This window comes from Anarrhichthys ocellatus, unplaced genomic scaffold (assembly GCF_004355925.1).
Source record: "Anarrhichthys ocellatus isolate YVR2014 unplaced genomic scaffold, GSC_Weel_1.0 scaffold1100, whole genome shotgun sequence".
Classification (NCBI taxonomy): domain Eukaryota; kingdom Metazoa; phylum Chordata; class Actinopteri; order Perciformes; family Anarhichadidae; genus Anarrhichthys; species Anarrhichthys ocellatus.
The window spans coordinates 153-13,604 of record NW_022281074.1 but is presented as its reverse complement, the minus strand read 5'-3'; the positions used below and the strand labels follow the sequence as shown (position 1 = coordinate 13,604).

The 13,452-nt window shown below is 44.7% G+C and overlaps 1 protein-coding gene and 1 long non-coding RNA gene across 2 annotated transcripts; one reads left to right on the top strand and one right to left on the bottom strand.

Moving 5' to 3' along the window:
- Positions 1 to 400: 400 nt before the first annotated feature.
- Positions 401 to 2,145, bottom strand: LOC116377293 (uncharacterized). The gene is made up of 3 exons (XR_004212186.1): positions 1,950 to 2,145; positions 1,590 to 1,688; positions 401 to 791 (listed from the first exon to the last, which is right to left on the bottom strand). It is a non-coding gene; the product is annotated as an uncharacterized LOC116377293 (long non-coding RNA).
- Positions 2,146 to 4,629: 2,484 nt separating this feature from the next.
- Positions 4,630 to 13,000, top strand: LOC116377292 (nicotinamide/nicotinic acid mononucleotide adenylyltransferase 2). Its single transcript, XM_031838902.1, has 10 exons — positions 4,630 to 4,886; positions 7,029 to 7,117; positions 7,865 to 7,932; positions 8,409 to 8,487; positions 9,602 to 9,731; positions 9,873 to 9,953; positions 11,002 to 11,046; positions 11,210 to 11,286; positions 12,642 to 12,743; positions 12,833 to 13,000. Exons 1-10 carry the CDS (start codon positions 4,802 to 4,804, stop codon positions 12,902 to 12,904), a joined length of 828 nt encoding a protein of 275 aa, XP_031694762.1. The 5' UTR covers positions 4,630 to 4,801; the 3' UTR covers positions 12,905 to 13,000.
- The last annotated feature ends 452 nt before the right edge of the window (positions 13,001 to 13,452 follow it).

The following is a 13,452-nucleotide window of genomic DNA, read 5'->3' as shown; positions in this document are numbered from 1 at the left end:
CCTCATCATCTCATCAGTATCTGGACCTCATCATCTCATCAGTATCTGGGCCTCATGTTTCGTGGTCATGAAAGTTATTCTGACCATGAAATCATCCTCATTCTACTTTGAGTTAAAACAAACAACCTGCAACCAGATGCGCCGGTGTTCTGGTTTAACGTTAACGAGTGACCGCGTGAACTGAACCGGAACACGGGGGGGCTGCATGTTTCATCACGTTACGTTTTTTCCTTCTAAATCGCGATAATGATGAACGTTAACAGTCGACAAAGTTCCGCGTGCAGTGGACGTTAACTTAACCCAGCAAGTCTGAACTTTAACGGAACATAACGTAACTTAAACTTTAACGGAGGGAAATGAAGACGCTGTACACATCTGAACGCTGATTGGCCAAAACTCAACACATCAAAGATGTTCTATTGTGAAGATCACGACGTCACCTTTTCTCCTCGTCTCACTCCAATCTGACAAACACTGGCTGACAACTCACCGTAAATGAACGACATGAAAATATGAATATAACACATTTCCATGACTTTTCCAAAACTTTTGGGATTTTGTTTTTTCCAATAACCATTTTAAAATTCCATGACTTTTCCAGGTTTTCCATGACCGTACGAACCCTGTCTAGTGCACTACAGAACATCTCGTGCACTACAGAACATCTCGTGCACTACAGAACATCTCGTGAACTAAAGAAGATCTGTTAGTGAAGATGTTGTTAGAGGATGTTTTGAGGTGATGGGGCAGAACTCTTACCTGTCATGTCCGCCTTCAGGGCCTCTGCCTGTCTGCTCGATGTAAACAAGAGAAGAGAAGGTGAGACGAGTTCATCAGAAACAGACAGACAGACAGACAGACAGACAGACAGACAGACAACACACACACACACACACACACACACACACAACTCCTTCTTGTTTGTGGATGAGCTAACAGTTAACACACCTGACAGCGATGCTGACGCTGTCACGGGCTCGAATAAATATGTGAACAGCAGTGACACAGTTTTGATATTTCGGCTCAGACTACTCCCTGGTTCCCAACATGCGACGAAAACGCGATACAAAACAACACAAAAACAAGCCCACCCAGCTAGCTACTTATCAACGTGTCTCCGGCCAGTTAAATAAAAACAACAACAACACACACAGCTGAATAATCTTTAAGTGGTGCTAATGAACCAATGTGACAGCAGCTAATGCTAACCTGACATCCGCAGAAAAGACGCTGCCGAGCTAATGCTAACTAGCAATAACACACCACCACGTCTCTGTATGTGTGTGTGTGTGTGTGTGTGTGTGTGTGGCGGTAACATGAAGCCGTTAAATCAGACTATAAGCGTTACTTCTGAATAAAACGACACCGACTTGTGTGAAATATTAAATATATTTAATTTACAACGTGAGTGCGTTAGCATCGATTGTTTGTTGATATGTAGCTAGCTAGCGCTAAAACGTTTTAAGCTAGCTTTAGCGTTAGCCACCGAAAACAAAACAAATCCACCTGATGAACGAATAACGTCCGTTTATGAGCCGCAAACCATCGCGTGTGTTACCGGCAGAAGACACCGGACCGGAGGGTCTTACCGGAGGTACTGAGCAATGAGGTTCATCCTACCGGATCCACCGGTCTATCACACAACGACGGGTCCAGAAGCTAATGCTCCTACCGCCGCCATCTTGTTTCTGTGTGGGTCAGACAGGGCCCGGCGGATGGGAGGAGGAGGAAGAGGAGGAGAGGAGAGGTCATGGTTCTGTTTCCATAGAGGAGCAGGACTTTTATTTTGAAGAGAAAATCAAGACCACAGAGAGAGAAAAAATGCCCTGAAACTGCTCTTGGAGACTATTTCCAATAGTTTGACCAATGTAGCCGATTCTGATCCTAAACCCCCATATCGAACCTGATCCTGCCCAGTCTGCTGGTCCCCAATGAGTCCTGAACCCTACCTGTGTGTAGAAACCACTCGCTGCTTCCACAGCGACAGGTTGGCCTGGACCTCGCTGCGTTTGGGGTTGGCCCGGTTTTTGGCCTGGCTCTGCAGGGTGGTGATCTGGTTCTTAAAAGCGTGATTCCACCTGCAGGGAACACAGAAAACATCATCAATGGTAAAGAAAAGCGTTTTCTTTGTTGTCGTGGTTTCAGGCGGAGCCTGCAGCAGCAGCGACCTCCAGTTGAAGCCGCCGCCGTCTCCGAGCCGCAGCGACCTCCAGTTCCTGCCGCTGCCGCCTCCACGCTGCAACAACCTCCAGTTCCTGCCGCCTCCGCGCTGCAACGACCTCCAGCCCCTTACCCCGCTGGGCCATCACTCCATCGCCCTGAGCCCCAGTCTATGGACTTCCGTCCTCCGGAGCCCCAGTGTCCCCGGCCCGCTGCCCCCGAGATCCCGTGTTCCCAGTCCGGCCCCCCGAGATCCCGGGTCCGGAGCAACTCCGGCGTCCGGCCGACCACCCGAGAACCCAGGTCCGGAGTCCTGTTCCCCGTCTGATCCCCAGCCTCTAGAGCCCTGTTCCCCGTATGTTACCCAGCCTCTGGAGACCTGTTCCCCGTATGTTACCCAGCCTCTGGAGACCTGTTCCCCGTATGTTACCCAGCCTCTGGAGACCTGTTCCCCTTCTGATCCCCAGCCTCTGGAGACCTGTTCCCCGTCTGATCCCCAGCCTCTGGAGCCCTGTTCCCCGTCTGATCCCCAGCCTCTGGAGCCCTGTTCCCCGTCTGATCCCCAGCCTCTGGAGCCCTGTTCCCCGTCTGATCCCCAGCCTCTGGAGACCTGTTCCCCGTCTGATCCCCAGCCTCTGGAGACCTGTTCTCCGTCTGATCTCCAGCCTCTGGAGACCTGTTCCCCGTCTGATCCCCAGCCTCTGGAGCCCTGTTCCCCGTCTGATCCCCAGCCTCTAGAGCCCTGTTCTCAGTCTCATCCCCAGTCCGGCAGCCCTCCCGAGCTCTTGTGCCCGAAGCGACTTTGGCGGTTCGGCCGTCCCCCGGAGCCCTCCTGCCTGTCCGGTCGTCCTCATGCCCGTCCCCCGGAGCCCTATGGCCAGTTGGATCCAGACGTCCCTCATCCGGACCCCCTCTACCCACCCTTTTTGATTTGGCAGCTGTTGAGACGTCCCTCCTGCGGACCCCCTCCACCTACCCGTTTTTGTCTTGCTGGACTTTGGACGTCTGGTATCCGTCCCTTGAGGGGGGGTACTGTGACAATTAGGCTTTGCCTTCTGTGTGTTAGTCGTTGTGTAGCTTCACCCTCCTCACTCTACCTGTCAGCCACTCCCTCAGCACTAGTCTAACTCCCTTCACCTGCCTCTGATCACTAATCAAGCACTCCCTCCTCATCAGCACAACGCCCCTCACCTGTTCAAGCCACTTCATAAACCCCTGCCTCTCAGTCACTCACTGCCAGATCACTGCCATTTCTACCTGTCTGTTTGGCTCGTCCAGTTCCTGGTTTTCCAGTCTTCCTGCCCTGCCTCGTCCTGCCGAATTTTCCCCCTCATTTCTTGTCTTGTGCTCGGACTCCCTGTTGTGTTCTGATAACGATTCCTATTTTGTTCGCTACTCATTAAAACCTGTCTCTCACTACCTCTGGTCCTGCATTTAAGTCCACCACCACACCCCGTGACAGAATGATTACATTGTGATACTTTATGCTATATTATGATATATTATGATTACATTATGATACATGATTACATTATAACATTATGATACCATTATGATACATTATGATTAGTGCTGGCAAGTTAACGAGTTATTATCGCGTTAACGCATTAATTAATTAACGCCGACAATTATTTTATCGCGCGTTAACGCAGTTTTTTAATTATTATTAAGCAGACATTTTTAACACAAGAACCGGCAGCGAGCGGTGAACAGCTGTTTGTGTGGGGTCTCTTCCTGTTTCCTTCACCTACACTCCCCTGGGTCCTAAGTCCCTCCAGTACAGCTTCTTATCACCCTCTATGTACCAACGTACATTTATAAAAAATACCACACATATTACGGTAATCAGCGTTGCATATGTGTCTGACCTAAATACCAAAAAAAAGCAAAAAATAAATGATTAATTTAAATTATTTTTTTAGAGTTTTTTAAAGTGTTTTGTTTGTAATATGTATAATAAGCATCATTTAGTATCACTACTGAGAATTTAACAAACATAAAAACATGACGTAGATATGTTTGCAGTTTTCAAGAAGTATATTTAAATATCTCTTACACACATGAAGATAAAGTTGTGAACACCGGCTGAATATCTGTGATCAGAATCATTATAACTGTGTTATAACTGCTGCCGTGTAAAGGGAATACTGCTGCCAACAAGAACCTGATGTGTTTAAAGTGTTTAAACCAAATGTTATTGACCTTTTGTTCATATAGCAGTACTTTCAAAATAAAAGTGCGCAATACACTACTTTTGAATTCATTATTGAATTTTGCACATAACGATGCGATTAATCATAAAAAATCATGCGATTAATCGTGATTAAATATTGTAATCGTTGGCCAGCACTAATTATGATACATCATGATAACATTATGATACATTATGATCCATGTGATAATGAAGCTGTGAGTGAATGTATTAAAGCAACAGTGTAGCAGTGACGTGTGAGTGTCTCTTTAACGCGCTGACGCTGCTTCCTGCCGCAGACTCTCCTCTCTCTCTCTCTCTCTCTGCTGCGGCCACCGCTACAAACAACCGACGACCCGGGAACACAGAACCCACACGAGGACCGGGGGACCGGACCGGACCGGGAGACACAGGAACGCAGAAGAAGGACACGGAGACAGAAAAAAAGACATGACAGAAAACACCAAAACCCACGTGATCCTGCTGTCCTGCGGGAGCTTCAACCCCATCACCAAGGGACACATCCATATGTTCGGTGAGCATCTGTCCGTGTGTGTGTGGGGGGGGGGGGGGATCACATGAAACCTCCCAAACAATCACATCGGGCCACACATCTGAATCTGAGTTTGAAATGGTCAAAACGTGACCCGGGTTTGGTGCGCCTGTCTGCTCGCTGTCCAGCAGGGGGGTGCTGAAATGGACGACTGCTCCACATCCAGCAGAATGTAAAGAAAACACAAACAAAGAGCGGAATAATGTCCCGTTAAAGACGTTAATGTGACCCGGGGCGTTTGTTTAAGGAGAGAAAAACACGGAAATGTTCCGTCTCGAGGCTCCGCAGGCCTCGCGCGGCGTGTGGCGCAGCCCAGAAAACACGCCTCGATCCCCGCCGGGTCCTCGGAGACTCCGGACGGACCGGAATACGGTGCCTTGCTCAGCGGCGGGTTCCTGCGTCATTAGACAGGAGCTAATGGGTCCAAACACACATGAATTATTCAGGTTCCTGCTGCTGCGGACACAGTGTTTCACCTCCTCATGGTTTAATGAGGTATCAGTACACAGTTATTAGTTATTAGAGTGATTTAAAGGGGATTATTATTGGAATATAATATATTAAAGTCATTGAAATAGATTATCTGCACGGTAAATTAGGACAATTCCAAATATCATAACAACCATCCCTTCACAGCTTGACATGGCCTTCATTTAAGTTAAACAATAAAGGAGGGCTTTGAAGCTTTTGGTAATTTGATACTTTATTATTTTACCTTTTAAAACTTTAAAACTCTGAAGACGAGAACTGATGAATGTCACCCATTCATTTCTATCATAAACAATTCATGTGAAGTGGTCTCCTGAATGTCCATCCAAACTGAAGTCCTGAAGGGTTTTTATGAACATTTAAATGATATTAATTATAATAAATACAGATTCATGCGACATTAATATAGTAAACATGACCTCACTGAGCCGATGACACGTCTCAGCTGTAAGTCACTGCACAGTACACATATACACACATATACATGTACTCAGTGTAGTACACAGTACAGTACACAGTTCATAGTACAGTACACAGTATGCACAGTACAGTACATAGTAGAGTACACTATGCACAGTACAGTACACATTAGACATATTACAGTACACAGTATGCACAGTACAGTACATAGTAGAGAGCACAGTATACACAGTACAGTACACAGTAGACATAGTACAGTACACAGTGTGCACAGTACATAGTACGCAGCACACAGTACAGTACACAGTACACAGTACACAGTACAGTACACAGTTGGATGCAGAGCTCAGTATAGTGTTTCAGCAGACTGAGCATCCTATAGAATGAAGAACTTGATCACTAAACTAAACACGACCAATAGAAAGTATGAAGCTGCTCCGTCAGATCACATCAGCCAATCAGAGAGCTTGTTTTCATCAGCCATGACGTCGTGTTTCTCTCCTCAGATGTAAACTGATTGATCGACAGTGAAGGAAACAAAAGTGAATCCAAAACATTTGGAAATCAAAGACAATCACAGGCCGGCAATGTGTGTGTGTGTGTCGCCAATCAGAAGGGAGGGGGCGGGGTCATGTTAGTGTCCGTCATGTGTAGGAAAATATCTCCAGCTGACTCATGATGTCCTTTCAGAGATTATCATTATTATTATTATCATTATTATTATTATTATTATCATTACTATTATAATTGTAATAATTATCATTATTATTATTATCATTACTATTATCATTACTATTATAATTATAATAATTACCATTATTATTATTATTATCATTATTATCATTATTATTATTATCATTACCATTATCATTATTATTATAATTATAATAATTATCATTATTATTATTATCATTATTATTATTATTATCATTATTATCATTGTTATTATTATCATTACTATTATCATTACTATTATAATAATAATAATTATCATTATTATTATTATCATTATATAGAGACTGGTTCCTCTATATGAACCAGGCTCAGTGTAGACCTGATCCTCTATATGAACCAATCTCAGTGTAGTCCTGATCCGCTAACAGAGCAGAACATTGAAATACTGTAGTACCTCTAAATTGTACTTCAGGGCAGTACTTGATCAGATGTTCTCGTTTACCTTCACGCTGTGTGTTTCTCTGGTTCTGTGTTTTGCAGAAAAAGCCAGAGAGTTTCTGCACAAATCGGGTCGCTTCATCGTGATCGGAGGAATCATCTCACCGGTGCACGACTCCTACGGAAAACCTGTGAGTCCTTCCTCTTCAGCTTGTAATCAGATTACACCGGCTCACATGAGGAGCACACACACACACACACACACACACACACACACTCATCATCCAGCAGCAGAAGCAGCTGCAGCTCTCTTGTCCTACTTTTGCTCTGAAGAAACACTCCACATGAATAATGAATGCTGCAGACACAGTTTCTGCCTGTTGGAGATTATTCACATCAGTTATGAGCTCGTTAATAAACGTTCAGATGATGACTCAACATCCTGACAATCATTTCAAACTAATACTCCACACAGGGATTCATGTGTACGTATACACTATGTACTACATAGACAGTGGTGGAGGAAGTATTCAGATCCTTTACTGCAGGAAAATACTAATACCACAGGGTAAGAATATACAGTAAAAGTACTAATACCACACAGTAAAAATACCCTGTTACAGTAAAAGCAGCCCACTCTTCCTAATTACTAAATTGCTGAGGTTAATTTTCATGTATGAACCTGTATGTGACCATTGTAATAAAGTTTAGATTAAACTTAAAATCGGACAGAAATATGAACACCTGACGAAGTAGAAACCTCCTCTGTGGTTGTTCCTGCTACAGTCTCCAGGAGCACATGTTGCCCTGATGACTCACACAGACCAGCATCGTGTGTCGGTCTGATAAAAGACTTCAGTGAAGGCTGGTCTCATGTGTCCTTCTGTCCTCAGAGCAGAAATAACTCCCTGACGCTGTTTATCTGTGTGTGTCTGCAGGGTTTAGTGCCCAGCAGACATCGTCTCACCATGTGTCAGCTGGCTGTCCAGTCCTCTGATTGGATCAGGTGAGATACCTCTTCTCTTCGCAAAACTTTTTAGATCTCTATATGTGAAACTCCGAAGCTAAAAAACCTAGATCTCAAACCAGAACCACATTCAGTCACCACACACCTTATACCATGAGATGTTTAGTTGTACCGTGAGATGTTTAGTTGTACCGTGACATGTTTAGTTGTACCATGAGATGTTTAGTTGTACCATGAGATGTCTAGTTGTACCATGAGATGTTTAGTTGTACCATGAGATGTTTAGTTGTACAGTGAGATGTTTAGTTGTACCGTGAGATGTTTAGTTGTACAGTGAGATGTTTAGTTGTACCATGAGATGTTTAGTTGTACCATGAGATGTTTAGTTGTACAGTGAGATGTTTAGTTGTACCATGAGATGTCTAGTTGTACCATGAGATGTTTAGTTGTACAGTGAGATGTTTAGTTGTTGAGTCTGTTGTAATCAGTGTTTTTGGCTGTGGGGTTTGCTGCAGGGTGGACCCCTGGGAGTGTTACCAGGACACCTGGCAGACGACCTGCAGCGTGCTGGAGCATCACCGCGACCTGATGAAGGTGAGGAGAAGTTTTTCTGTTAATTTTTTTGAAAAATGTCTTTAGGGCAAGGCAAAGTGGTCCCAAGGGAGAGATTCACTGACGCTTTATCGTCCACAAAGGAGTTGGGCACTCTTCTGGAGCCAGACTTAGGAGGGGAGCTTGCCGGCAAGCATCTGGTTGCCGGGCCGTGGCACATGGGGCTTGGCTGGGCACAGCCCAAAAAAATCTACGTGGAGCCGCCGCCCTGTGGGCCCACCACTCGCAGGGATAGGCATTGGAGTCGGGTGCAATGTGAGCTGGGCAGGTAAAGGTGGGGTCCTAGGTGTGCTGACCCTTGGCATTGCAGACTAGCTCTCAAGATGGTGGAACGTCACCTCTCTGGTAGAGAAGGAACCGGAGCTGGTGCGGAAGGTGTAGTGGTTTCAATTAGATATACAGTAGTTGGGCTCATAGCGCCAGTTCTGGAACCAAACTCCTGGAGAGGTGTTGGACTCAAGCCTTTTTACGGAGTTCCCCATGATAAGAGGCGCCGGGCATGTGTGGGGATACTCATGAGCCCCCGGCTGCGTATGGCTGTGTTGGAGTTTTCCCCGAGGAACAAGATGGTCGCCTCTATGCGGCTGCGAGTAGAGGAAGTCTCTGACTGTTGACCGAACAGCAGTTTGGAGGACCCGCCTTCTTAGAGCCTCTGGGTGGCATTCTGGAAAGGGTGGCCGCTGGGAACTCTATCGATCTGCTGGGGGACTTCAACGCTCATGTGGGTAACGATGGAGAAACCTGGAGGGGGGTGATTGGGAGGAACAGCCTGTCTGATCTGGACCCAAGTGCTAATTTGTCGTTTGGACTTCTGTGCTAGTCATGGATTGGCCATAACAAACGGCGGCTCATACGTGTACTCGGTACCAGAACACCTCAAGCCAAAGTGCTATGATTGACTTTGTGGTCGTATCATCGTATTTCTTGGACACTTTGGTGTAGAGAGTTTCAGATATGTTAATGATAGTCTTCATGATATTCCCCATATTGTCACCTCAGTCTGTGATTGAGAGTATTGACAGTTTGTTCCATCTCCATTAAAGTGTTGCCATTATTTGGAGAACATCTGTTTTATCACAATATTTTTGTTCCTCAGAGAGTCACCGGCTGCATTCTGTCCAACGTCAACACGCCATCGACGACTCCTGTGATTGGTCAGCCACAGAACCAGACCCCACCCCCCATGTACCAGAACCACAGCAACATGAATCACAAGCCCACAGCCAGTGAGTCAACTTCCTCCATATTCATTACTTATTCCATCCATCAGTGAGGGTTAAAGGAGCAGTTATATGTAGCCTCAGATGATTATTTGTTGATGAAAGTGACTGGAGTCTAAACTTCCCTCTGGTTCTTTCTCTGCTCAGTCAAACTATGGGGGAAGGTCAGTGAGAGTTTTGGAAAGATTTGCTGTGTCCGCCCTCACATCGAACGCTTCACCTTCGTCGGTAAGTAGAAAAGTACAAATTCAGAAAGGAGTGAAACGAACTGCGATCATCAGCCAGTGAACCTGATAGCCTTGTTAACAAGCTGAGACTCAGAGGTCCTCTTCAACGTTAAAGGCCTTTAGTCCATCAGTTTTGGAAACCATCATACTAACCAGTTTTTGTTTGTAAAACCCCTCAACGTTTGAAGCTGCATGAATTGTTTTATTTGATCACTTGGCGGCAGCACAAAAACCTGTAAACACAAGAGTGTTTGCAACCAGCTGCCTACTTCTACATCCAGCAGACATGCATACGTAACATACATGAACAGTGTCAATAATTACTTGGAGTTCCTCAGGGTTCTATTCTGGGTCCTCCATATTCAAAATGTAGTTAAAGCCACAATATTCCTTTATTTGTTTTGTCCAATAGCACACAAGCTATAAACACAACATCTGACATGCTATCAGTTGAAGTAGCTGTGGCTCATGTTCATCAAATAGTTTCTTATCTCCACATCCAGCAGTTTCAACATTCATTCATTCATCAGGAGTCTTTGTGTTTGTGTCACATGACGAATGTCAGTCAACATTCTCTCTATTTTAGCTGTTTTTGGTCTCCACCACCTCCTGAGGGAAATATCTGTCTCTTTAGCTGCTAAATGCTCACCAGCTTGTCTCTAACTGAGTCTGTCTGCTGAGCTGGTAGTGAACACTGGCTTTTTACAGCTTTTATTATGAAACCATGTGAGTCTGAACCGGACAGGAAATGTGCAGCGAAACCAGAACAAGAAGCTAAAAGAAGCTAAAAAGCTCTGTCGAGCTGCAGAGATAGTGACCGTTCTCTGTGGGTTTCCTACGAGAAACCCTTTAACATTACACACAGTCAAACGATCCATTGATCCACAACATGACAATATTGATTAGTGCAGTTTAAACAAACGTTGCACCTCCGTCAGAGCAAATACTTGTAGTTGGTTTGCAGCACTCTTGCAGTGACACATTGAGACCTTCATCGTAAACACTGAATAAATATTAAACTCCTCTTGTGTTGTGTTTCGTTGTGTCAGATGAAAACGCTAACCTGGGGACCGCGATGAGATACGAGGAGATCGGTGAGTCGTCTCTTCAGCATCTGAAACCTGAACAGACTCCTGTGTCGCATCCTCTGGTTTTCCTTCCTGCTGTGTCTGAACTCCTTCTGGTTTGTTTGTATCCAGTAAACATGTTGTTTACTGAGGATGTGTCTCTTTCCTCCTGCCTGTTTGTCGTCTGTAGAGTTACGCATCTTGCTCCTGTGTGGCAGTGATCTCCTGGAGTCCTTCTGCATCCCTGGTCTGTGGAAGGACAGTGATGTAAGCACACGGTAGCCCCGCCCCCCACCCAACATGTAGCCCCGCCCCCTCGCTCTTTCCTTCGAAACGCTATCGTAATAACCTGACAGGTCATTTCGATGGTTGACAAAGGAAATACCTGCAAAAAGACAGCATTGGCATGCAGCGGTATTCTTCTCTCACACTGCTAACGAGCAGAACATCATGCTAATATGAATGCTAGCTGGTAGCAAGTGAGCATGAAGGAATTAGTAGTTGTCATTTTATGGGAATTATTTTGAATTCAAAGACAGAACTTTGTAATTTAAGATAATGATTTAACAGAAATATCATGCTGTTGTCATCCCCAACAAGATAAAACATTCAAAAGCAGTTTTTAGCTGATGCTAACACATCACACGTATACAGGCTATAAAGAACCAACCATCACTAAGTAGGAACAAGAAACCTTGATTCACCCCAAAGCTAAAGTTTGGGATCAGTTAATGTTTGAAGTTGTTAGTTAGTTAGTACTTTGGTTGTTGAGTGAATAAGAACCACTCTGGCTGTCACTTTTGTATGAACAACCAGAAGTGAAGCTTCACGTTCGGTCTGAACAAGCCTGAGACTTATTTTTTACGTCTTTGTGTGTTTTAGACTCGTCCAGTATTAAAGGAGAACGCTGCAGACAATAAACTTTGATGTAATCGCTCGGGGTTTGTCCACTGAAAGAGCTGCTTGTTGTTATTATAAGTGTCTGACTACATTATGGAGAGACGACCCGTTTCCTTCTGTTTGTTATTGTGTCATGAGACTTGTTGCTGGAAGGCGAGCTTGTGGAAGTGACGCCAGATTTCAGAACAAGACTTCTCAGAGCGAGACTCGAAAAACAAACAGAAATGGAAAGGTTTTGTTTCTCTATTCTCTCCATGATGGTGTCAGACTCCCATAATAACAACAACCGGCCCTTTTAGTGGAGGAGCATCGACTGTGAGGAGGACCAGCGCGTTTAGCTGCTGCCGTCTGCAGCCTTCTCCTTCAGTACTGGACCAGTTTTAAAACTACGTTGTCCTCAGTAGTCACTTAGAAAGAAGAACACGAGAGAAAAGGTTGAAACTTACAGAAGTTGCCCATTAAGGTGCAGTAGTTCAAATTGAAAGGTCCAAGTCACAAAAAGGTGTCTAAAGTTTTGTCTTGTAGAAACTTACAGGCTGATTTGTGTTCAGGAGGATGGAGTTTGTTAACAGCCGGGTCACTTCAGCAGAAGTTCACCTGTGAATCCTGCTGTGACCCTGATCCTGGAGAGTCCAATGAGCTGGATCGATGTGGTCTAACTGCTGCATAGCGTCGCCGCCTTGAGGACCGACTGAAGGTGGTTTTTGTCTCTGTGGTTTCAGATGGAGGTGATTGTGGGAGATTTCGGGATCGTGGTGGTTCCTCGTGACGGAGCCGACACGGAGAGGATCATGAATCACTCCTCCATTCTCCGCAAGTTCAAGGTGGACATCTCTGCTACACTCTGGTTCCATCCGACGGAGAACAATGTCCTCTTTCTCTTTGTTAATGTGATCTCTGTTCTCGTCTTCAGGACAACATCACCGTGGTGAAAGACGGGATGAGCCACCCGATGTCCATCGTCAGCTCCACCAAGAGCAGGTGATGACGGTTGTTACTGTGAGATTCATCACTGATGGACAGTTAGTACTCTACATGTGTGAATGTAGAACGTGTCTTCACCAACACATGTTCTTTAGATGTTCTTTAGTTCTTAGTAGTAGATGTTCTAACTAAACTCTGATCAAAGAGACAAAGATCCTCTGAACAACAGAAGAGAAGAAATCAGCTGGAAGCTTAGATTTAAATATAAACAACTTCCTGTTTCAGTGTCAAAAGAGTTTCACAATAAAAGCAGCCGAGAACAAGCTGGAGTTAACTTTATCAAAACTCTTCTTCAGACTTCACAGCAGAACCAGAAGGTGAGTGTAGATTAACAGATTATCAGATTAACAGATTAACAGATTAACAGATTAGTAGATTAGTAGATTAACAGATTATCAGATTAACAGATTAACAGATTAACAGATTAGTAGATTAACAGATTATCAGATTAACAGATTAACAGATTATCAGATCAACAGATTATCAGATTAACAGATTAACAGATTAGTAGATTAACAGATTATCGGATTAACGGATTAACAGATTATC

Coding starts and splice junctions, on each gene's coding strand:
- LOC116377292 (XM_031838902.1), top strand. CDS start 4,802: ATGACAGAAAACACCAAAACCCACGTGATCCTGCTGTCCTGCGGGAGC. Junction 9,732..9,872: donor GAATCACAAGCCCACAGCCA/GTGAGTCAACTT, acceptor TTCTCTGCTCAG/TCAAACTATGGGGGAAGGTC. Junction 9,954..11,001: donor CGAACGCTTCACCTTCGTCG/GTAAGTAGAAAA, acceptor TCGTTGTGTCAG/ATGAAAACGCTAACCTGGGG.